We start from the raw sequence: 24,786 nt of genomic DNA, 5'->3' as shown, positions 1-24,786 counted from the left end.
ATCTGATTAGTGATGTTGAACATCTTTTCCTGTGATTCTTGGCCATATGTATGTCATCTTTGGAAAATGCCTATTTAGGTCTTCTCCCCATTTTATTTTTTGTTTTCTTTTATTAAGTAAATTCTACACCCAACATGGGGCTTGTGAAACTCATGACCCTGAGATCAAGAGTCACATGTTCCAGGGGTACCTGGGTGGCTTGGTCAGTTAAGTGTCTAATTTTGGCTCAAGTCAAGATCTCATGGTCTGTGGGTTTGAGTTCCGCATCAGGTTCTGTGCTGATAGTTTGGAGCCTGGAGTGTGCTTCAAATTCTGTGTCTTCCTCTCTCTCTGCCCCTCCCCCACTCATGCTCTGTCTCTCAAAAAAAATGATAAACGTAAAAAAAAAAGTCGCATGTTCCACCAACTGAGCCAGCCAGGCACCCCTCCTCTGCCTATTTTTTAATTGGGTTATTTGTTGTTTTTCTTGTTTGCTTGTTTTTTTGATGTTGAGTTGTATGAGTTCTTTATATATTTTGGTATTACCCCCTTATCAGATATATCATTTGCAAATATTTTTTCCCATTCAGTAGATTGCTTTTTTATTTTGTTGATGGTTTCCTTTGCTGTACAAAAAGTTTGATGTAGTTCTCATAGTTTATTTTTGCTTTTGTTTCCCTTGCCTCAGGAGACAGATCCAGAAGAATATTGCTAAGGCCAATATCCAACAGATTACTGGCTTTTAGGAGTTTTATTAGGGTTTCATGTCTTAAGTTTAGGTCTTCCATCCATTTTGAGTTTTTTGTGTATGGTGTAAGGAAGTGGTCCAGTTTCATTCTTTTGTACGCAGCTGTCCAGTTTTCCCAGCACCATTTATTGAAGAGACTGTCCCCATTGTATATTTGTGTCTCCTTTGTTGTAGATTAATTGACCATATAAACATGGGTTTATTTCTGGGTGCTTTATTATGTTTCATTGATCTATGCACCTGTTTTTGTGCCTGTAGCATATTGTTTTGATTACTGTAGATTTATAGCATTGTTTGAAATCTGGGATTGTGATACTTACAGCTTTGGGTTTTTTTGTTTGTTTGTTTGTTTTCTCAAGAGTGCTTTGGCTATTTGGGTATTTTGTGGTGCCATACACATTTTAGGATTATGTATTCTAGTTCTATGGAAAATACTATTGGTATTTTGATAAGGATTGCATTGAATCTGTAAATTGCTTTGAATAGTATAAACATTTTAATAGTATTAATTCTTCCAATTAATGAACATGGTATATCTTTCCATTTATTTATGTCTTCAATTTCTTTCTTCAGTATCTTAAAGTTTTCAGAGTACAGGTCTTTCACCTCCTTTGTTAAATTTATTCCGGGGCACCTGGGTGGCTTAGTTGGTTAAGTGTCCGACCTTCACTTGGGTCATGATCTCGCGGTTCATGGGTTCGAGCCCCGCATCGGGCTCTGTGCTGACTGCCAGCTCAGAGCCTGGAGCCAATTTCGGAGTCTGTGTCTCCCTCTCTCTCTGACCCTCCCCTGCTCACGCTGCCTCTCTCTCTCTCCTAGAAATAAATTAAAAAATATATTTAAAAAAATTTATTCCTAGGTATTTTATTCCTTTTGATGCCACTGTAAATGGGATTGTTTTCTTAATTTCTCTTTTTTATTATTTTTATAATATTATTATGAAATGCAACAGATTTCTGTATAGTAATTTTATATCTTGCAGCTAACATTTATTGTTTCCCTACTGTCTTCTAAGCATTTTGCACATGTGCTAATTCATTGACTCCTGACAATAGTCCTGTGAAGTATGTATTGCTATAATCTCTGTTTTATGGGTAAAGAATCTGAGGCACAGAACATAACAAGTAGCTTGACCGATGTCTTAGAGTAGGCCCTCAGCAGCAGGACCTCCAGTGTAGGTGGTCTGGCTCCAGAATTGTGCTCCTAAGTAACATGGTCCCTTGTAAATCATCCAGAGAGTACACAGGAATTCTGCTGCTTCGTTTGCATGCCTTTTGTACCACTTGTTTGCTCTTTTGCCTGTAATACTTTTTCTAAAAAGACTCTGGTCGAGGGGAAGATGCTCCTTTGATATCTTCTCTGACTTCTGTTGCCTATGGGGGAGGGGGGGCAGTCACTGTCCTTAGAGCTTGAATAGCACTCTGTCAAATTTTGTCAAACCACATAGTAGTGTATTTGTTGGAATATATGATTCCTGTGTTATAAGCTTCTGGAGAGCAGGGGCTTTTTTTTTTTTTTATGGAAAATTTCAAATAGTTGCAAAAGTAAAGCTAATAATAAAATGGATCTATACATACTCATTGTGCTGTTCCAGCAATTATTTCATGGCCAGTATTGTTTCATCTACACTTCCCTCCTCAAACTAGGATATTTTGAAGCCAATTTCAGACATCAAATAATTTTATTAAGATTACGCTTGTATTACTAAAATATAAGCTATCTCAGGGTACCTGGGTGGCTCAGTCAGTTAAGCATCTGACTTTGGCTCAGGTCATGATCTCACGGTTCATGGGTTTGAGCCCCGCGTCGGGCTCTGTGCTGAGAGCTCAGAGCCTGGAGCCTGCTTCAGATTCTGTGTCTCCCTCTCTCTCTGCCCCTCCTCGCCTCAAGCTCTGTCTCTCTCTCTCAAAAATAAGTAAAACCTTTAAAAAAATAAAATAAAATAAAAGGTATCTTTACAAGAAGCATAACCATGATACCGCTATCACACTAAAAATGAATACTTCTTCAGTATCATAAAATATTCACTGTTCAAATTTCTATAATTATCTCCTAATTTTCTCTCTCCCTTCCCTTTTCTTTCCTTCTAACTTTTTCATTCCTTTATTTTTTCCTTTGCCTACTCCCCCCCGCCCCACTTTTTTTTTTTTTTGAAGCAGAGCTGTTTGAATAAAAATCCAAATAAGGGCTTTAGTTTTTAATCTCCATGTTCTCATTAACACCTGGCTTCATGCTTGACATATAGTAAATCCTCAATAAATGTTTACTGAATGAATGACTCATCAAAAATCTATAAAATGTCCTAGTAGAATTTGTGTAACCTTACTGCCATAGTTGTTTGGTTTCTTGGGATGGCTTTTGGCTTCTGGTCCCCTTAGTTGGGGGCTAACTCATGCTTCCTGCTATCAGTGCTTGTGAACGTTACTAAAGGTGTGAGGACAATGAGTGTACCTGTGACTCAGACATTCACAGGCTACAGAAGGAAATGGGTCAGACGTTCTTGTCTGTTTTTTGTTCTTAGTCTCTTGTTATCTCACTTTGAGTTTGGATGGACCATGTTTGGCTTTTTTGCTATTTCTTCAGTACAGGGATCCTGAAGGAGCTCCTCAAGAGCATGAACAGAGTTCACATGGTACAGTGAGTGGTAGGTTCTGCACCTGATGGATAGAATTGGCTGCTCTTTCACTTAAAAGATTTGAGATAAAATGAAATAGGTTGAAATGCATACAGATCTTAAGTGTACAATTTGATTTTTCGTCAATATACGCATCTATGTAATCACCACCTGAATTGAGATGTTGAACATATCTGCCATCCCAGAAAGCTCCCTTGTGCACTTTTGCAGTTAATTCCATCCCCTATGGTGAATTCTAACATCATTATTATCACCTGTTCTTGAGCTTCAATGGCCTCATGTAATATATGTTCCTTTGTGTCTAGCTTCTTTTGCATAGCATAATGTTTTGGAGATTCATCCATCTCATTTTAGCAGTAGTTTGTACCCTTTCTATTGATGATTAGTATTCCCTTGTATGGATATACCATAATCTGTTTATTCATTCACATACTGAGGGATATTTGTGTTGTTTCCACTTTTTTGGCAATTCTGAATAATGCTGTTATAAACAATTGTGTATAACTCTATGTATGGACATCTATTTTCATTTCTCTTGGGTAGATACCTAGAAGTGGGATTCCTGGACTATATGAGTATATTTAACTTTATAAGGAAATGCCAGTCTCTTTTCCTGAGTGGTTGCATCATTTTATATTTCCACCAGCAGCGTGAAGAATAATACCAGTTGTTTCCCATCCATGCAACAGTTGGCATCAGGAGTCTTTTTTTTTTTTTTTTTTTGCATCAGGAGTCTTTTAAGGCTTAGCTATTTGCTGATAGTTTTTTTTTTTTTAATACTTCTCTATGCCTTGCAGAATAGATTATTCATTTTATGCCCATCACATGGAATACTCTCCCAACTCCCTAGTTTTTCAGTTTTACCTATGTTTTACGTCAAAGTTTCCTAACATGGAATATACACGAGAATCACCTGGGAGTTTTTCCAAATAGCCCAGGTCCCACTGCAGACACACTGTACCAGCTTTCTCAGGGATAGTTTATGGGCTTAATATGTATGTTGGAAAAGTTCCCTAGATAATTTTGGTTCATATTCCTAGCTAAAAACCACTGCTTTTAGGCTCAAGTCCTACCTGTGATAACAGAGGTTCTTTATCCTGGCTACACATTAAAAGTATCAGGAGAGCTTTTGGGGCACCTAGGTGGCTCAGTCGGTTAAGCATCCAACTTTTGAATTCAGCTTAGGTCATGATCTCGTGGTTCGTGAGATCAAGCTCTGTGTCAGGCTCTGTGCTGACAGTGTAGAGCCTGCTTGGGATTCTCTCACTCTCTCTGCCCCTCCCCTGCTTACTCTCTCTCTCAAAATAAATAAATACACATTAAAAAAATATTTGGGATGCTTTAAACAATTACTAGAGCCAGGGTTCCAATGATAATGAAATCAGAATCTGTGGGTGGGGCCTAAATACCAATTGTTTTTTAAAATTTCACAGTCATTCTAATTACAACCACATTTTCCATTGGATTTCTTTCTGTTTTCTCTTGTGGCATTTATTCCTTTTTATTTTTATATTATAATACTTTTTCATGGCTTATCTCCTATCTTAGGCTTTATGTTCCCAGGCGTAGGGTCCTTGCCTTTCTCATTTCTGTGTCTTTCATGGAGTATAGCATAGCAGGTGCTCAATCTGCATTTCATGAACACAAGAATTGGTCATCAGAAAAGATCGCAGTCACAGGCAAATTGTATCTTGAGTATCAAGGTCCCCATCTTCCCCGGGCTCAGAGTTGTGATGACCAGTGTGGGTAACTCCCCTGTGAGACGAGACAGAACATTGCCCTGTTTGGTGTTTGTTTTTAGGCATATCATTGGGACTAAGAATGATATGTATATATGGAGTTGAGTAGCGGGATCAGATAAGGAGACAGATCTAATTCGAATGGAGGGGTTATACTAGATAGAGTTGTAGTAAAGAAAGTAAAAAATATTAGTAAAGAGAAAGAAATTCGAACTTATCTGATAGGCCAGGGTAGACCACTGTAGATTCTTTTTTTCTTTCTACAAATAGTTTATTGTCAAGTTGGTTTCCATAACCACTGTAGATTCTTGAGCAGGAGAGCAAACCAGTTTTTAGGAAAGTCATGAGGCAATAGCGAGCAAAGAAGACTTCAGTAGAGAGACTGGAGACAAGAAGTCAGGCTGTATTTCCACAGGGTTGTCGAGGGCCTGGGTTGTTTAGGGTCATGGGAATGGAGAGAACAAGGTACAGAGAGGTGTTAAAGGATCATCAGATTTTGATGATCTACAGAATCTGGGAAATAAAAGAGCAAGGTCTGAGGAAATAGGAGTGGCACGGAGAGAAGTGAGTGAGCTGTGGGGTTGGGTGGGGGAGACCTGGTTTAAATGAGGGGGAATTTCAGGTGTTTGGATGTGAGTGTCATGAGTTCTGGGAAACAGTAGGGGCTAGAGAGACAGATGCAGGAGCCATCTTTCGAGAGGTCCTTGAGGCTATGAAAGAGGGTGGTGTGGAGGTGGACAGTCAGCGTCCTGCTACTAGATCTGGTGTGGGGGTGCAACACACAGGTGGGGGGTGGAAGGAGGAGAACGCCCAGGAGGAAGAGTTGTCTGTGATGTCTTAGACGCTGTAGAAGTGAACAACATGAGGACGGTGAAAAGTTGGCCAAGAATGGACACTGACTTCATGCTGCCTCTCGAGGTCTCGGGTGCAGAGGGGCCAGGAGAAACCAGATGATGAGGAAAGAGGAATGCAAGGAAATGAGACAGATAATAGGCTGACACTTAGTGGGATTAGTATATGAAAGGTATTCAGATTAGGAGAGTTCTGACCACCCAAGAGGCCCCAAAGAAAGAACTAGGGACTCTGGAGGTATCTGGGTTCCTGGGCCTGTGGAGGCTCTGAGTGAAAGCTGTATTCAGCTGCTTCTGATTCACAGGAGACACCTGTGCAGGAAGTGTTACTTGTCTCTAATAAAGAGCCCCGCAGATCTTTGACTCCTGAAATCATCTTCTTACCCAGAAGAAAATAGACAGTTTCTTCTAGGGAAGCTGAAGCTATGGCCTGTTTTTCTAGATAAACTCTCTTTGTTAGCAGGCATGCAAATAACTTGAGCTAATTTTCTGATCACTAGATCAAATATCTATAGACTTGGGCTTGCTCTGACTCTGAGTTCAGGAATTTCTCTTCCTTCCACCTGTAAAGAAGATATTGTCTCAAGTAATTATCAACTGTGAGGCAGTATGTTTGTGTCTAATTTATGATTTTTATTATAAATATAGAGCAAATTTTACAAATAATTCAGAAGTGGCCCTAGCCAGGCAAAATTAAATAACAGAGTAGCATAGATGAGGGGAAGTATATACAGACTACGTGGGGGTTAGAAAACCCTTGAAAGAGGTACCTGAGTACAGAGAATTCCCAACTAGCCCTCTTTGAGGGGCTTCTTAGACACAGCATGACATCAAGTAATCAATACAAAATAAAAGCCTTTTCCCAACAGCCCCAAAGAGACTCCCATCTGCCTAGAGGGAGGCTGGGTGGGAAGTGCATTGCTTCTCCTGCTCTTCTTTTCTGTTCTGCACGCTGGGACTCAGACTCGCAGAACCCATAGGAGAAAACATTTCAGAGGCTTTTCAAGAAGCCTCGGGCTCAGATATCACCCTCCCCTGTCCTAACCTCTCACAGCCCCAGTCTGAGCATCAGCACAAGTGCAGCTTTCCAGGGTGTAAACAATGCCAACAGGGGCTTGAGTGTGTTCCTTTCAGGGCATCCCCACTCGTCAAGGGCCAAACGCACCTTAGCAGAGGCCGGGTCTCTTGAGGAAGTGAGTAGGGCAGACACCACACACAGCAGAGACCCCCGTGGAATGGAATGGTGGTTGAAGTCTGGCCTGAGATGCTGGGAAACTGAATTAGACTCATTTCTAGCCACAAAAGAGGCAAACTGCTGCTGCTGCTTTTCCATTTGGAGCCCAGACATAAATGCCTTGAGGAACTCCTGACCAAGGGGACTTGCTGGTGTTTTGGTGGCTTCTTTCCCCTAAGACGGTCAGATTGGCTTAGATAAGGTAAGTAAAAATAGCCGTTTTCCCAGATGCAAAGCAGATGCAAAAACTCACTCAAATGGCAGAATGTCTCAGAGAAAAGGGGAAAAACCCAATATGCCACATTGTGCATTCTTTAACAATTATTTAAATAATCTCTGAAGGGTAGCTCCTCTGACTCTTTTCCCAAATTCCCAGCTGATTGTCTCTGTTAAGAGCTGAATATTCCTTGAGCTGTAAGCCCTCCTTCTGTGAATATTTCCTTGAATAAAGCCCATTAAGATGAAACATATGTCCATTTTGGGGGCATTTTCATTAGGAATCGCCTGTGGACCTTGGCGAATAATTTTCCTAATTGCTTCCAGTGGGTTCTCTAAAAACAGGCTTGCCAAATGGCTTATGTAGCATTCTAGTTAAGCAGCACAGTGTTTAGGCCCTGGTAGACAACTCTGACAGTAGACAAAGGTGGAGAATTTCCCAGTTCAACATTGGCTATATATTTGTTTCCCGTGTATGGTGGGTTCACACCGGGCTTTGGGGAGATGGAAGCTTTTACTTCTTCTCTCTCTTCTTTTCTGGCACATGCAATTTCAGTGGATCAGGACATAATTCACAAGGTTATGGCAAATTCAAGTTAGACTCCAATAGGACAGGTCGGGGTGGGAAGGAATGACTGTGGCCTGAATAAATAAGTTTAAAACAGGGTTAGGTCAGGAAAACGTGGGAGGGTGGAGGCTCTGGCAACCTCCCAGGGTCTGCTTTGCCAAATTTCAATGACTAGGAAGGTTGGGTTTCCTAGGAATCCCGGATGTACCTTTTTGTCTATTGACACTGGGAAGGGAGGGGCTGTAACCAGGCAGCCTGGTTAGGGAGTGCAGTGGGGAAAGAGGCTTCTTCCCCTTTTCCCTGAGAGGAAAAGGGTCTCCTAGTGAGGGGGATGATAAGCTTGGAAGAAATCAGCAGCACAGAGAGCAGGACCGGATGCATTATTTCTTTTGGACTTCTGAATAAACTGTTTCTGTGGCTGTTGGGGGTAGGGTGGCTGATGCTGATTTCGGTGCCTGGGCATTGAAGTTCAGGGAAGAATATGTAACTTCATCAGTCTGAAAGGCATGAACAGTGTGGTCAGTTAAATCAGTGTCGTAGGTCATGCCCTCACCTTGTGTGCTGTGATTCAGCACCACGTGCTGTCACCACTGTGAAACCTTTAGCTTTGGAGAAGGGCTTTTATTACCCATTATTACTCTGTTTGCTAACATCCTGTTGAGTGATCATTAGAAGAGATAGAGTGTAGTATTTATAGTGAGATGTGATGGTACAGCAAAGAGAACAGACAAGCTACAAATGCATAATAGAATATGGATAAATACCACAAAACAATTTTGAATGAAAGAAGCTAGATACATACAAGGATGTACTGTGGTTTTCATTATGTTAGAGCATAAGCAGACAAAAATAATCTAGTACATTGGAAGTCAGGATAGCAGTTACTCTCTGGAAGAAGTTCAGAACTGGAGGGTTCTTTTGGAGGGTGGGGATGACTTGTTTCTTGATCTGGGTGCTGTTTGTGTTCAACTCATGAAAACTTATACATTGTTAAAATGCATTTATGATTTAGGTACCTTTTGATACATATGTATATTCTACTGAGAAGTTAAAATGAGAAAAATTTGGTAAGATTATTCTAAAGTAAAGGAACCAAGACCTCAGACCAGGTCAGTACTTTGTCGGTAAGAGCAGATCAGTGAAGGGAGAGGAGGGGGAATGGCCCAGTGCCTTATGCTGGGCATCGTGCTGGGTGTTTTCCATTTGTCATCTCATTTAATTCTTTCAACTTCTCTTTGAAATAGGCAGCATGCCCATTTACAGATAACAAAGCCAAGGCTCAAAGAGCTTAAGTTACTTGTCCAAGGTCACAGAGCTACTGAGAGTCACAGCCAGGATTTAAACACAGGATGGGGTTAATTCCAAAGTCCACATTCTGGCAATGAGGTAGACTCAAGGGAGTAATTAACTAGGATTCCTTTCTTTGCTACCATTTTGAGGAATTCTCACCCAAACTTGATCTCACATTTGTGTCTTCAAGAATAACCCATTCTAGGGGCACCTGGGTGGCTCAGTCAGTTAAGTGTCCGACTCTTGATTTTGGCTCAGGTCATGATCTCACCTCATGGGTTCGTAGGCTCTACGCTGACAGCGAGGAGCCTGTTTAGGTTTCTCTCTGCCTCTGTCTTTGCTCCTTCCTTACTTGTGCAGGAAAGTACACGTGTGTGTGTGCGTGTGTGTGTGTGTGTGTGTGCGCTCTCTCTCTTTCTTAAAAATAAATAAACATTACTAAAAATAACTTATTCCACACAGAGATATTTCCATGAGAAAATGAGCCAGTGAAACTGGCTGTGCTTACCTTGTTATGCACATTGTCAGAGTGGTCCTGACCTGGGGAAGCAAAAGAAGAGTTACCAATCCATGAAAATGCAAAGCTGATTTATGGCCTTGGAACAGGGGTTGGACGGTGGGGATGTGTGTGTGGGGAGGGGTTCGTAAGCTCTCGTGATTTCTAGCTGAAGGAGGTGGCAGGTGGGGACAGGGTGGAGTAAGGAGGTAGCCTATGATGGCTTGAGGAATTCACTTTCCTCAGAGTCTGTGGTCCAGACCCAGGGCATTAGTACCAGAGGAGGGGCAAGAGTAGAGCTCCACCTCTGAGCATTTCTTCCAGTTCACAAGGCTTTGATTTTTGCCCAGATGTATTTCTCAGCAACAAGCTTCAGTGGCAAGGAGGGACGTTGAGGCCCACAGTACCCAGAGCACCACAAGACAAGGAGAGTCTCACCAAAGGAGAATGCCCACATCCATCATAGAGGCAGGAGGGGGAGGAGTATGGGTGAGGAGATGGTGCCTGGAAACATGTCCATCTTACTCAGGCCTGCATGGCTCAGGCAGAGTGAACGTCTTTCCCAGGACTGTGTCTCAGGAATCTTTTGTGGCTAGAAGGATATGAGGACCTATGCCAACCTAAGGTTGGAAAATGGAAATCCCTTCTAAAAATTCAGAAGGTACTGAGTAGCTCGGGAATCCAGGATTCAGTGACGGGGCGGGGCACGTGGGAGAACAGTCAGGTCTCACTGGGTGAGTGGCTTTACTTACTGTGGTTGGAGGCTGAGGGTTTGTGCTCTGTGAGATCACGCAGGTCACTTGTCCTAAATAAATATCAGACAGTGTGACTGCTATTCCCAAGCATTGGATCTTTGCTCCTTGAATTAGGAAGGACATCGTCAGCAGGTAATTCCTTGGGGCTCCTCAGTGTTCATTTATACCTAGATTTTACTACCTTTCCTCTTAGGGGGCACTTTCTTCAGTCTACCCACGATCTCCTCTAGGCTTTACTCCTGTCCGGTTTGCTGGATGTCCACCTTTAGGTCCACTCTTTGTCAATTGCATCTGAGCCTACCTGTACCCTGACACCTTTCCCCTTTTGTAGGTAGATGCTGTTTTCTGTCTCACTTCACTTATTGCCCAAAGAGGCCTTTGGTTGTTTTTACCTTTTCTTAGGTTCTCTTCCTGTCCTATCCTTCCCTCCTACTGCTGTCAACAGAGCATGCAGCTCATGTTCTCCTGCTCCTCCTTTCATTTTCTCATTTGTTTCCTTCTTGGGCCTTGGCTTCCCTGACCAGGAGACAGAAGTGTAATGGGATCTGCCCCCTCTAAACCAGATGGGGAAGGGAATCACCATGTCCAAGAGAAAGTGGGGTGCAGGAAGCACAGAGAAGAGATCCACAGGAATTAATGCCCAAAGCAGGGGGTTGGAATGGAGGAGGAGTAGATCTAGGCCCAGAGACAGAGATGAAGTCTCCTTCCCTCTCCCAAGCATGGCAGTTAGGCTTGGAGAAAGCAGAACAAGAGGAAAGCCATCATACCCGCCAGACTTTCTGAAAAACAGAAAGTACAGCAGGGCTGCTATCAGAGCAACCCCGGCCACAACTCCGATCACGATGCCGGCAATAGCCCCAGCGGAGAGGCCAGAGCTTTGTTGTGTGGAATCATCTGTCAGGGAAAGAAGAAAGAAGAATGAATGAGGGTGACATTATTTGACAGTGGGGGTCCCTTAGGGGACAACTCTTAACACGTAGTGGTCTCTACTTGTTCCTTTAAGGAATACATTTTCTGTGGGAAGTTTGCTGTGAGCTGATTAGCTGACTTCATCTGTCATCTTTGTTTTTTCTCTCACTGTGTTTCTAGGGTGGTGATCAGACTTGCCTCAACTCCATCCTGGCCATTCTGCACTCAGATATTTGTGAAGACTTTGGAAATGTGAGAAAGACTGATTGCTATTTTTGTATAACTTCCCACCTTTTCATGGTCGCATGTTTTTCTGTGTTCCAGTCGTGGCAGCCGTGAATGTGTGCCTCTCAGGTCTCTTGTGGTAAGGACTTACTTGGTGGAAAGCCTGGATGGTGCATTCTGAATTCACCGTCTCCTTTGCACAGAGACCACACTTCCCACAGACTCTCAGCAGGGATATGAGATAAGCCCAATTCTGTGAGAAACAGTTTTCTTCTGATGGGTAACTAGAGCTGAAGGGCCCCTCCCTCCATCAGCCTTGCAGAGGTCCTTGTAGAACACTGTACTTCAGTCTAAAACTTCCTTCTGTCAGATCTGCACTGTGGTCTGAGGACTCTCCCAGACTCCTCCCACTCCTGCTTACTTTCCCTCAAAGGCATTTTTTTCCCAATAAATAAGTAAAGACTTTTCCCAATAAATGTAAATAAATAAGTAATCCCACTTTGGCTGCATCTCAGGAGATAAAAACTAACATACTAGGCTTGAAACTTTGCACTCAACTCCTTTTTTTTCTTTTCCATGTTCAGTCGGTAACTATATCCCAACGGCTTTTTTGCATAATGCTTTCCATACCCATATATAGTACTGTTCACATCTGTTTCTTCTTTTTTATTTCTGTTGTCCTTACCAGTCAATTCAAGGCTGATATAAGTGTTAGCTACTGTTATGGGGTACTTGTTATGTGCTGGACTCTGTGGTAAATATTATACTTATGCCTCATTTGATTCATATAATAACACTTTCAGATAGACATTATTTCCATTTTATAGATAAAAGCACTGAGGCTGAGAGTAGTGAATAATTTACCCAAATTCATATGGCCAGAAAAAGGTGGATCTGGGAGTTGATTCTAGGACTACTTGACTTCATAGAAACTAATGACAATAGTAGTAATAATGGCAGCTAACACTTACAGAACATTTCCTCTGTGTATAGCATTTTGCTAAGGGTTTAATTGATTGTTACATTAAATCTTTAAAACCATACCATGAAGCAAATACTCCTATTACAACTTTCAGTTGAGGAATATGAGGCTCAGAGAAATTAAGAATCTTGTGCAAGAAATCTGTAATTGCAAACACTTACATTAAAAAAAGAAGACCTCAAATTAATAACCTAACTTTACAATGTAAGAACTGGAAAAAGGAAAAAAACTAAAGCTTGCAGAAGGAAGGAAATAATAAGGATTAGAGTGAGGAAAATAAAATAGTGAATAGAAAAACAATAGAGAAAATCTATGAAACCAAAAATTGGTTCTTCAAAAAAGATTAACAAAATGCACAAACATTTAACTAGATTGACTTAAAAAATAAAAGAAGATTAAAATTACTAAAATAAGAATTGGAAGTTGGGGGGAGAAAAGAAAGTGAGGGAAATTACTGTCAATTTTATAGAAATAATAAATATTATAAAATAATATTATAAGGGTATTATGAATAATTGTATGCCAACAAATTAGATAACCTGGATGGAATGGACAAATTCCTAGAAACACAAAACTTACTAAGATAGAATCATGAAGAAATAGAGATATGAATAGATCTATAACTAGTAAGGAGATTGAATCAGTAAAAGCATTCAACAAAAGATGTTGACATCTTTTCATGATTAAAAACCCTCAAACTATGAATAGAAGGAAACCACCTCAATATGCTAACGGCCGTATATGAAAAACCCACAGCCAACATCTTACTTTATGGTGAAAGGCATTGAGTAAGATATTTTTCCTCTAAGATTTGGAACAAGACAGGGATGCCTATTTTTGTCCCCTTTATCCAAATTAGCATTGGAAGTCCTAGCCAGAGCAATATCTAGGCAAGAAAAGCAATAAAATGTGTCCAAATTGGAAAGAAATAAAATGATCTTTGTTCACAGAGGACATGAACATAGAAAACACTAAAGATTCCACACAAAAAAAGCTGTTATAACTAATAAATTCAGCAAAGTTGCAAGATAGTAAATCAACACACAAAAATCGGTTAAATCTCTATACACTAACAATAATGCAAAAAGGATATTAAGATAATTCTATTTACCACAGTATAAAAAAATAAAATACTTAGGAATTAATTTAACCAAGGAGGTGAGAGACTCATATACTGAAAAACTACAAAACATTGCTGAAAGAAATTAGAGACATAAATAAATGGAAAGACATTCCATGTTCATGGATTAGAAGACTTAAGGTTGTTAAGATGACAATACTACCCAAAGTGATCTACAGAGTCAATGCAATCTTGATCAAAAATCCCAATGACTTTTTTTGCAGAAATAGAAAAATCTATACTAAAATTCATGTGGAATTTCAAGGGGCCCCAAACATCCAAAACAATCTTGCGAAAGAACAAAGTTGGAGGACTCATATTTTCAAAAGTTTTCAAAAGTTACTACAAAGCTTACAAAGCTACAGTAATAAAAAAAAAAAGTGTGGTACTAGCATAAAGGCAAACAAATAGACCATTAATATAGAAAAAATTTTAGAGATAAACCCTTACATACATGGTCACAGAATTTTTGACAGGGGTGACAAGGAGAAAAGACAGTCTTTTTAGCAAATGGGTGTTGGGAAAACTAGATGTCCATGCAAAAGAATTGAACCTTAATATCATATATGAAAAATTAACTCAAAGACCTAAATGTGAGAGTTAGAACTATAAAAACTCTTAGGGGGCGCCTGGGTGGCTTAGTCGGTTAAGCGTCCGACTTTTGCTTAGGTCATGATCTCGCAGTTCGTGGGTTCGGGTCCCGCGTCGGGCTCTGTGCTGACTGCCAGCTCAAAGCCTGGAGCCTGTTTCAGTCTGTGACTCCCTCTCTCTCTGACCCTCCCCTGCTCACACAGTCTCTCTCTCTCTCTCCTAGAAATAAATAAAAATTAAAAAAAAAAAAAAACTCTTAGAAGACAACTCAGGGTGAAAACTTCATGACTTTGGATTTGTCAATGACGTCTGACACTAAAAGTGCAGGCAACAAAAGAAAAAATAGGTGAACTGTACTTCAATTAAAATTAAAAACTTTTATGCACCAAAGGACACTATCAACAAAGTGAAAAGACAACCCTCTGAGTGGGGGAAATCATTTACAAATCATACAGTCCATAAGAGGTTAATATCCATAACAAAGAACTACAATTCAACAACAACAAAAAACCTACTCAAAAAATGGGCACAGGATGGGGCACCTGGATGGCTCAGTCAGTTGAATGTTTGACTTCAGCTCAGCTTATGATCTCGTGGTTCATGAGTTTGAGCCCCACATCAGACTCACTGCTGTCAGCCTGTCACCGCAGAGCCTCCTTCAGATTCTCTGTCCTCCTCTGTATCCCTCCCCCACTTGCACTCTCCCCAAAAATAAATAAATATTTAAAAAATGGGCAGAGGACTTGAACAGACATCTCTCCAAGGAAGACACCCACATGGCCAACAGGCACATGAAAAGATATTCAACATCACCCATCATCAAGGGAGATACATACCAAAACCACAGGGAGATGCCACCCCATGCCCAGTCGGATGACATTTTTTTTTTTTTTTTTTGCAGAAATAGAAAAACCCAGAAAACAAGTGTTGGCAAGGTGTGAAATTGGAACTTCTTTGCATTCTTTGACCGAAATGGTGCAGTCACTGTGGAAAATGGTACAGCACTTCGTCAAAAAATTGAACAAGGAATTACCATTTGATACCACTTCTGGGTATATATGCCAAAGAAGGAAAGCAGGGATTTAAACAGAACAGAGATTTGTATACCTATATTCATAGCAGCATTATTTATAACAGCCAAAAGGTGGAAAAAATGTAAAAGTGACAGGCAGATAAATCATAGACAAAATGTGATACGTACATACAAGGGAATATTATTCAGCCTTAAAGAAGGAAAGCAATTCTGATATATGCTATAACAGGGACGAACCCTGAAGACATTATGCTAACTGAAAAAAACCAGACACATAGAAAACAAATATTGTTATGATTACACTTATATGAGGTACTGAGAATAGTCACATTCATAGAGACAGAAAGTAGGATATAGTGGTTACTAGGGTTAAGGTTGAGCATGGGATGTTACTATTTAGTGGGAACAAGAGTTTTCACATGGTAAGATGAAACAGTTTTGGAAATGGATAGTGGTAATGGTTGCACAACAATATGAATGTTCCAGTGTCACTGAACTGTATGCTTAAAATGGTTTAAATGGTAAACCTTATGTATATTTTGCCACAAAAAAATGGTAACAGGAAAATAAAGAATCTTGGACAAGGTCACAGAGTAAATGCCAGACCCAGGCTAAGAAACTAAGTATATTTGATTCAGACACTTGGCTCTTAACCACTTTGCCATTCTGTTTTCTGAAATGGTGTCTTGGTTGCTATTCTGACCCTGTGACTTCTATCCATTTTGCACATCATTGGTGAAGAATCTTCCCAAGAAGATGTAACATGGAGTAAGGTGTCACTTACATTCCACATACAGCCTGACGGAGTCACTTTTGTAGGAACTGGCTGGGTTGGAGACCTCACACTCATAAGTACCGGCATCTTCCCTCCTGACAGGGTCTATGGTGAGGGTGCTGTTGTCCTGAGACAGCTTCATCCTCTCCATGAGATTGAGACTCTGGCCATTGAAGAACCACTGGATGGAGACCCCCTTGTCATTTGTGGAACAGGTCAGGACCACAGAATCCTTATGTTCTGTGACTGTGGTGTTGCTGATGTTGAGAGAGGGCTGGGTCACTGACTCTGTGGAGAAACAGAGGAGTTGACAGAATAAGAGGGGGCCTGGGACCATGCTCCTTCCTCTGATCTTAGCCACTCTGACGGCCCCACTGAACTCTGTAAAGGTGCCCCAGAGGATGGCCCTGAAGTCTGCAGAAGGATGAGTGTCTTTGTTCAAGTGTCAATTTATAAGGAGGGGGCTGTACCTCTCCCTCCGACCCTCAGGTGCCCCCCTGGCCCTCCATCATCTGTCTGGTCTGCCTGGACATCTCTGTAGTATGAGCACCACACTCTTAGTCCATGTGTCCAGCATCCTCATCATCAGGTGGAATTTTTTACCCAATGGCTTTTGTGTGACCCTTTCTTAGAGTTTTTTTGAAAAGATCCGACACCCTCTTTAGTATGGGAGCTTTACATAGAAAGGGAAGACGTTTCCCTTTTGTTAAATAATTTATTGGAAAATGAGAACAGCCCAGCCAGTCTTTGTGAGTTTAGGACCTAGAAAAGTTCCAACCTAAAGGATTTCTCAATCTGAATAAGACTTTTACTTCCTGGCCTGTGGATTGAATATTACAGGGAGGAAACATTTAGAGTAGTGGTTACAGTTTAACAAAAGGCTGGTACTCTTAGCTGTATGTATAAATACATACTTTTGCACTGTTCCTTCTGTCCCATGAAGGGACTTCATGAGGGAATCCACATACTTTTCATTATACATCATTATTCACTGTTCTTCTTTGGTGTATCATATGTGCTGGTGTCACACAGTGGTATACAGACACAGCCCAGAGGGGTCTGCACCAAGGCTTGCTCTTTCCCATTTCCCTGCAGCCTCACCTGAGGGAGGCTCTGGAACAATTGGTGGCACAATTTGGCCATAGTGAAGATAGTTTTCTCATGTACCTTCTCCTGTCCTACCACAGATGACGTCAGAGTCAGTCATAGGACAAGCCAGTAGCAAAAGGAACCTTTCTTCTCCCTCTGTAAGCCCCCTCCACTATATGGGGCTGAGAGAACCCTATTCCCACATATGAGGCTGGACTCAGGATATGCCATGAGAAATCAGAGAGCGAGGGGAGGGAGCATCTGCAGACATGTGATGGGAAGTTCAGGGACAGATCACTGTCACAAGCAAATGCAAAGTATCTTCTTCTAGGCTCTTTTCTGAAAACCAGGCAGACCTCCACCACAGTGCTCAGTGCAGATGCTCTAGAGATCCACTTACCAGACACTGTGATAGTCTTGACTGTGGTCTTATTGAGGTGAGTGCCAGGGTTATAGACGAGGCAGGTATAGGATCCACTATGATTCACAGTGATGTTGGGGATAAAGAGCTCCTGTGTGGATGGCTGGGGCTTCCCATTGATAAGCCAAGAATACTGTGCAGGTGGGTTAGAGGCTGAGTGGCAGGTGAGACTGAGATTTGCCCCTGGACGGTAATAGGAGTCTGAGGGGGAAATGGTGGGGGCATCCGGGCCATCTGGAGCAAACAGAATAAAGCCACATGTGATGTAATCCAAGGGAAGGGCAAGATCCTGGTCTGTATAATGTCCACAGTATCCCTCTGAGCTGGGTCACAACCCTGTTTTAGGAAGTCCCAACCAGGTGCACCTGGGTGGCTCAGTTGGTTAAGTGTCTGACTCTTGATTTCAGCTCAGGTTATGATGTCATGGTTTGTGGGATGGAGCCCCATGACAAGCTCCGTGCTGTTAGGGTGGGGCCTGCTTGGCATTCTTTCTTCTTCTCCCTCTGCCCCCATCTCACTCATGCTCATGTACTCTCTCTCAAAATAAATAAAGTTTAAAAAATAAAATAAATAAAAAGTCCCAACCATAAGCCCCCTCTGTTCACTGAAACTGAGTCTGGGTATTAACTTGTTTCCCCCTCACAGGCTATTGACCCTCTCATGGAGGAAGAGCCTCTTCCCTCCTAGTCTTGGGTTAGGCGGGGCCTGCCCAGGTTTGCCCGAGACAAGAAGCCATGGCCAGCCTGGGCATCTTGGTGAGTCAGGTACTCAGACCCCAGAAGGACAGATGTGGCCTGGCCTCTGGCAGTGCGGATTTGGGCAGAGAGACGGGGCCAGGTAGGAATACAAGTTACTCACAGAGAACATTCAGGATAAACGGGTCACTATGACTGGCACTGACTGGGTTCCGAGTTTCACACACATAGGGTCCTGTGTCATTCCTTGTGACACCATGTACAGTGAGGGTCCTGTTGTCCAGGGACAGTTCCAGCCTGGCGCTGTCCGGGAGGCTCTCACTGTTTACTGACCACAGGTAGCTTGTGTTTTCAGCCTTAGGTTCACACGTTAATACTACAGAATCCACATTCTCCACAGGGTCCGACTTGTTGCTTGTGATGTTGGGTTTGGGTAATTCCGCTGTGCAGACAACAGAGAGAACATTGCCCTGTGTGGTACCTGTGATTCCTCCAAAGGCATCTTTTATCACGGTTGGCTTCTCTCACCTCTCTGTCAACCCAGGTCCTTAAGAGTAAAGCAGATCTGTGTATCTCAAGACAAATGCAAGAGGATCTGAGGGCTCAGAGAACATGGGCTGGCCCCCTACTCTCTGCCTGAGAGCAAGCACAGACTTTCTCAGAGTTCGGTTGTGGAAGACACAGTATAGGGAGTCAGAGACCACCCCGGTCTCTCCCAGTTCTTCCCTAACCAATGGACTGGACTGTCTGATCAACCTCGGAGACGTCATCTGCAAAGTGCAAGTGCTGAGGCCCTTTCTACTGCACAGACCCACACCACCCAACCTACATGTGTTTTCCCCGAGGCCGTGCTTTCCACACTTATCCTGGAGATGGGTAATGATGGGCCTTCCCAGAATTCGAAAGCCTGGAGAACACTAGGCAGCATGGCCTAGAACAGGGTATTTGAGCAGAGTAACACCCAGGGATACCAGGGGCAAGCCTGGAGGTCAGTCCAGTACTCAGGCTGTGGGGCCACAAAATAGGGCAGTCTTGCTGAAGTGCTCCATGGTGACTTACATGAGACAGTGACTCTACATGTGGTAAAGCAGAGTCAAGACTAGAGATGACCCAGAAAAGAGTAAGGGGGGCAGGCAGGGCCTGGCGGGCTTCGGGAGAGGACTATGTTCTCTGCCCTCCGCCTTTAAAGTCTTTTTTCCCACTGCAGAGGGCAGTGAGGACCATGTTGATCTTTCCTGAAATACAAGTGGATGTTTTCAAATGTAGAAGGGGTGAATGGCAGGAGGTGGCGGGGTGGGAGGGGGGTATCTGGTCACATGGACCACTGTAAACAGTTATGAGATAGAAATTTGAGAAGTTAAATTGTTTTCATATATGAAAATCAGTATTAATACTCGAAAAATCTAAGACCAGTTTCTAGAGGATTATCTCTCTAGAGAGCCCTGTACATTGTAGACTAAGTTCTGCAGTGCAGTCAGGGTCCCTCCATGATCAAAGGAAGATGTTATAGTGGGCTTGAAATCAGTGACTCCCTGGGTAGAGAAAGACATATGAATCCTGTTAAGAAGCAGAATTGATCGGGGCACAGTCCGAGGTGTCTCTCTTATATAAAGGGAGGGATGATACCAAATTAGTAGAAACGATATGTGTTATGTTAGTACATTTAGGAAAGAGGTCCCTGCCGTCAATTTCTACAGACAGGCAAAATGAAAGAAACCCAGTGCTTGCATGTGGCTTTCTTTTGACCTTGGGAAACACAAGTTTGATCAAATTTATCCAAATTGGGCAGCATCCAAGTGAAAGGACAGTGACTGGTAGGTCCCACCCTATAGTAAAGGTGTCATCATGAGCACCCAGGTGTGTGTGAAATAGGTAGTAAAATCAGATGGCGCAGGGTCTGGCCAGCCCCACCTTGGGAAGAAATACTGGGAGGAACGGGAGCCTCACCAGGATGAAGATGTGAGTCAGGAGTAAAAAGTGTGAAATGAACCCATGAGCTTCTGGGGGACTGCAGACCCACCCTTCTGTCTTTGACTTCCTGGCTGAGTCATGTGGAAGAAAGTAGATCAAGAGGTCACACGTCCCTGATATGTGGTGTGTCCCACTTGTTGGCATCATGAAGACAAAGAGCCCTGGATGAGGGAACGGTGAAAGCTCGTTTCTCCTGGTGACTAGGCTGCTGTTCTGTCTGATTTCTGCATCCTTTACTATTGCCTGGGAGGGTGGGCTTGGCCACAGGTGTTAGCAGAAGAATCCAGGGAAGGCTTAAGGGTAAAGGAACTTGTGCAGAGCAGGGGGAGTCCCAGCTGGAAAGGAGGAGGAGGAAGAAGATGAGGAACATGGAAGGAACAGAGAACCAGAAATATCCAAGGCTGTGAGCAGTGGGGGTTACAAGTGACTTCAAAGACTCCAGGCACTGAGAGCCCACAGCTGACCCAGGGGCATGACCAGGGAAGCCTTCTAAACACTCCCACGCCTAAGCACCACAGAGCAGCACCACAGACTCTTCTCTGAGAGTGGCCCGAGGGGCTGGTGGTCAGAAGGATAGAACATGGGTCTCAGCCCCTAGGGGGACAGGGAATAGATGTGGCCAGAACCAGGACTCTGTATCCAGGTTCCAGATTCTGAAGAGACTAGGAATCATTGATTCCTCCTTTCCTTCATGAAAGAGCAATGGAGTTGTTGGGCCTGTGCCGATTAGGGGTATATAGTAGCGAGGAGAAGGCAGAGTCCTTCCCTCCAGTGGAAGTGACATCAACACATCAGGAAACAAATAAGTGATTCTTAGTCCAGTATAGGGAGCTGTGGATTGGCCACCTGAGGGGAGGCCTGGGCATTCCCAGCACTGACTCTGATTGTTGATGAAGGTGATTTAGTTCTTGAGTGAAAACAGATTAATGCTTCATTTGCTCTCACTTCCCAGACCAGAAAATCTACCTTGAGCTGTGGATCCCTAAGAAGAAAGGTCTGATCCAATAGCTGCATCCCCAAGGCAGTCAGATAATGGCCTAGGGGCCTTGCCTATCTCTGTTCTCCACTCCAACTCTCAGGTGAAAGACTGGGCTCTGCCCCTCCCCAGATGTGGCTCTTGGCACTGAGCCCTGGCTGGTGACCAGCTGAGGAACCTCAGGACTCAGGCAGCAGGAGATCATTGCTCCCAGTCAGCCCTGCCAGGAAGCCAAACCCCATGGCATGGACTCCCCATGTTCACTGCAATCAGGAGCCCTGAGACAGGGATCTGGGCAGGGGCTTTCAGGAGGCCCCTCAGGCCTGGCACTGACTGAGCCCTGCAGGGTCTTTCTCAGAGTCGTGATCACAGGGAGGAGCCCAAGGGGTAGGACTGAATCAGTCTCCCTCTGCTGAGTTACTCCCGTCAGACTCGTCCTTTTTTCTGCGGTGAATCTCTGCTAGGGCTGGAATCTGGGAATGAATTCTGGTCTTATGAAGTTTGTGTCCACTGTGTGTGTCCTGCACTGAATGCCCAAACCCCACATGGGACACAGTGCAGAGGGGGAGGGAGGCACAGTCCAGGCCTGGCAATCCTGTGTGTGAAGTAGAATTCACCCCACCCGACACCAGAGGGGAGAGGAATTACTCACAGAATACACGGAGCTGTCCAGTTACTTTTTCAATTTGGACACTTCTGCGTATGTACTGTAGGGTGTAGTATCCTGTGTCCTCCAGGGTGGTGTTCTGGAGCAGCAGGGATCCATTGTGATATAATGTCTCTCTGCCGCTGTGCGCAGCTCCTGGGGTGACTGCTTGTGAGTCTGCTGCATATGATACAATTTCTCTACTGGAGTCTATAGTTTCCCCTCTGAACCAGCCAAAGCCTAGAAGATTCCCAGGCAGATTGTGGACACGCAGAAGAACATCCTTCCCTTCGGCAACATTGGGTGGCACCGATTCAATAGTGACTTGGGCAGTGGTGGGAGGGTTCCAGAAGGTTAAGAGTGAGACTAGGAGAGAAGGGAGAAGACATGGATAAATAATTGACCTATGATTGGGATGGAAAGATGGGGCTCTGGAGACTGAGCAGCTCCTAATCCCTCAGCCTTGGGGGCAGGTGTGAGTTTGCACCTGTCTTTGTGTGTCTGTGTGTCTCCTACTGGTCAAGGTCAGTAGCACAACTACCATTACTTCGGCACCTCTAAACTTGTGATTTTCTCTGTTTCAAATACTCTTCCTCAGATGTCTGTGGGCTCACTCCCCCATATCCCCAGACACCTGCTCACACTCAGGGGGTCCTCGGGAGAGGCCTGCCCACACCGTCTTCTCCAAGGACCCTGTGTCTTCACATTCTGACCTTTCCCTGCTCGGTTCCCTTCATGGCTGGGCCACACCTGACCTCCCCTTTCATGTCTTTGCCTGTCTGTCTTCCTCCCCAGAGAAATGCGCTCAGGGAGGGCAGGGACTCTGACCTGGGTTGTGCCCCAGTGGTGGAGCGGGCTGCAAATCCCTGTGGATGGATGCACGAGTGTTCCCAGGGCCCTCCGTGTCCCAGCGGTCATCTGTCTGTGTCTCAAGCTGGTGGGAGGGGCAGCGTTTGGGGTCCCTGGTTGCTAACCTCGGTTTCCAACCTTCAGTCCTCAGAGATGAGTGACTTGGGAAACAGCACTTCGCTCACCACTTCAGATCATGAGATTTTCCTGTTGCTGAGCCGGGAATCTGCTGTCCTGCCCTGTCTGTGCCCATGTCCCCTCTCGGCGTCCTGTCCCCAGTCAGTCTCTCTCTGTCGCTGTCTCTGTCTCTGTCTCTCTCTCGTCCTCCCCACTCCCAGGGGATCGTTCCTCTCACCTGCCAGCAGGAGCTTCTGCCAGGGGACACGCCATCCTCTGGGAGGGGCCGAGGGGGGCTCCATGGTGCCTGCTGCCTGCTCTGTCCCTCCTGTGAGGAGAGCTTCTGCTCCAGAAATGCTCAGGGGCACTGCTGTCCGGAAGAGTCAGCTCTGCTGTCCTTCTTCCCTCTGTGCTGAGCCGCCTCTGGGGGCAGGAGCACTTGGCCAGGTCATGTGGGCCTGGGCGGGGTCTCTGCCAGGTCCCTCCCCTCCCCTCCCCTTCCTTCACTCCTGCCCTCCTGGTCCCTTTCTTCCCCTTTCGTATCTTCTACTTTTTGCTTCCCTGGGAACTGCTGAGGCCTCTCCCGCTTCAGGGGGATTTCCCACCACATGCGAGCGCTGCGCCCTCGTGTGGACAAGCAGCAGCCTGTGGCTCTGGAGTCCCGGGCGCTCCCCACGCTCAGGGTCAAGGTGCACAGTCAGCACTCCCTGCTGCCCTCTCTCCTCCCCATGTGGCTCTTCTCTTCAGAGCAGGAGGCTGGGGGGCTACGTCAGGCTCTTGTCACAGGGACGTTACCCCCACTGGGCATCGGGATCACCTGTGGAACTTTCTAAGCGTTGGAATGCCCAGATGACCCCTAGACATGCTGCTTCAGCAGATGGCCAGCCAGGCTGAGACCCCATGATGTGGGGGTGGGGCCACCTCTCCCTCCTGTACCCACAGGGGGTCAGCGGATACTGTAAAACGCAGATTCTGACCCAGTAGGTGTGGTGTGGACCTGAGATCGGCCTCTAACAAGCTCTCAGCTGATGCTGGTTGTCCTGGGCGGGGAGCACACTCTGAATAGCAAGGCTGCTGGGGACCCGGTTCCCTTAGAGGATGAACCTCGTCCCTACTCCGACTTGGCCTCTGCCGTGTCCTGGCCTTGAGTCTGTCAGCACCACACACAGAGCCCCCGGGTCCCCAAATCCAGGGGCTTCTCTCCGTCTGTAACAGAGAAGACCAGCAGGGCACCGGCTCCCCAGTGTTCTCAAGTGCTCTGGGGAGGCTGGATTTACCCCTGGCAACAAGGTCACAGAGGTGACTCGGAGGGTGGGAAGGGGCCAAGCCGGGTGATGACTGGTGAGGGACCCAGTCTCCATCCCTGGGTGTCACCAGCCCCGCCTCTGCTTCCAGGGACAGAGACCCAGGAGTAAGTGTCTCAGGTGCTCAGGTTCAGGGTGCGAAGGGGGTTTCCTGTGTGTCCTGGGAAGAGAAGAGGTGGTGGGAGGTCGGGTGGCTGGAGGTTCCCTGATCCTGCAGGGAAGGTTGTAGGGAGACCCTCCCTCTACGAGTCTGCCGGCTGCACTGTGGCCGAGAGCCTGACCGTGCGCTCCTGAGCGTCCTGGGCAGTCGTGTCCTCTGCCTGGGGGACTTTCCTGTGGTCACCCTGCCTCCCCCGTGGGTGGTGCCAGGCGAGGAGTGAGGGCTGCACAGGGACCCCTGACAGATCAGGGTGCTCCAAGGTCCCTAGAAGGAGCAGACAGGACAGAAGAGCCACGTAGGAGGACTCAGAAGGGTCTGTTGGAGAAAGGGATGGAAATCAGGCTCCTCTCCCTCCTTGGCCAAACAAAGCCAGCTTCCCATTTGAAGTCCCTGTGTGTTGCCTGCATGTCCC

At 44.8% G+C, this 24,786-nt stretch overlaps 1 protein-coding gene across 3 annotated transcripts; it reads right to left on the bottom strand.

Moving 5' to 3' along the window:
* Window positions 1-6,562: 6,562 nt before the first annotated feature.
* On the bottom strand, window positions 6,563-23,319 carry CEACAM1 (CEA cell adhesion molecule 1). 3 transcript variants are annotated; one of them, XM_077768136.1, is made up of 9 exons: window positions 23,149-23,319; window positions 21,951-22,310; window positions 18,515-18,793; window positions 17,636-17,890; window positions 16,156-16,434; window positions 11,279-11,405; window positions 10,509-10,561; window positions 9,769-9,800; window positions 6,563-8,467 (listed from the first exon to the last, which is right to left on the bottom strand). In XM_077768136.1, exons 1-9 carry the CDS (start codon window positions 23,210-23,212, stop codon window positions 8,351-8,353), a joined length of 1,566 nt encoding a protein of 521 aa, XP_077624262.1. In that variant the 5' UTR covers window positions 23,213-23,319; the 3' UTR covers window positions 6,563-8,350. The 3 variants fall into 3 exon arrangements, with proteins under 3 accessions (XP_077624262.1, XP_077624263.1, XP_077624265.1); XM_077768137.1 differs by having other exon boundaries at window positions 6,563-8,044; XM_077768139.1 differs by lacking the exons at window positions 6,563-8,467; window positions 9,769-9,800 and having other exon boundaries at window positions 10,525-10,615.
* Between the last annotated feature and the right edge of the window lie 1,467 nt (window positions 23,320-24,786).

Source organism: Crocuta crocuta, unplaced genomic scaffold (assembly GCF_008692635.1).
Source record: "Crocuta crocuta isolate KB4526 unplaced genomic scaffold, BGI_CrCroc_1.0 scaffold886, whole genome shotgun sequence".
Taxonomy (NCBI): domain Eukaryota; kingdom Metazoa; phylum Chordata; class Mammalia; order Carnivora; family Hyaenidae; genus Crocuta; species Crocuta crocuta.
This window is presented reverse-complemented; position numbering and strand designations above follow the sequence as displayed.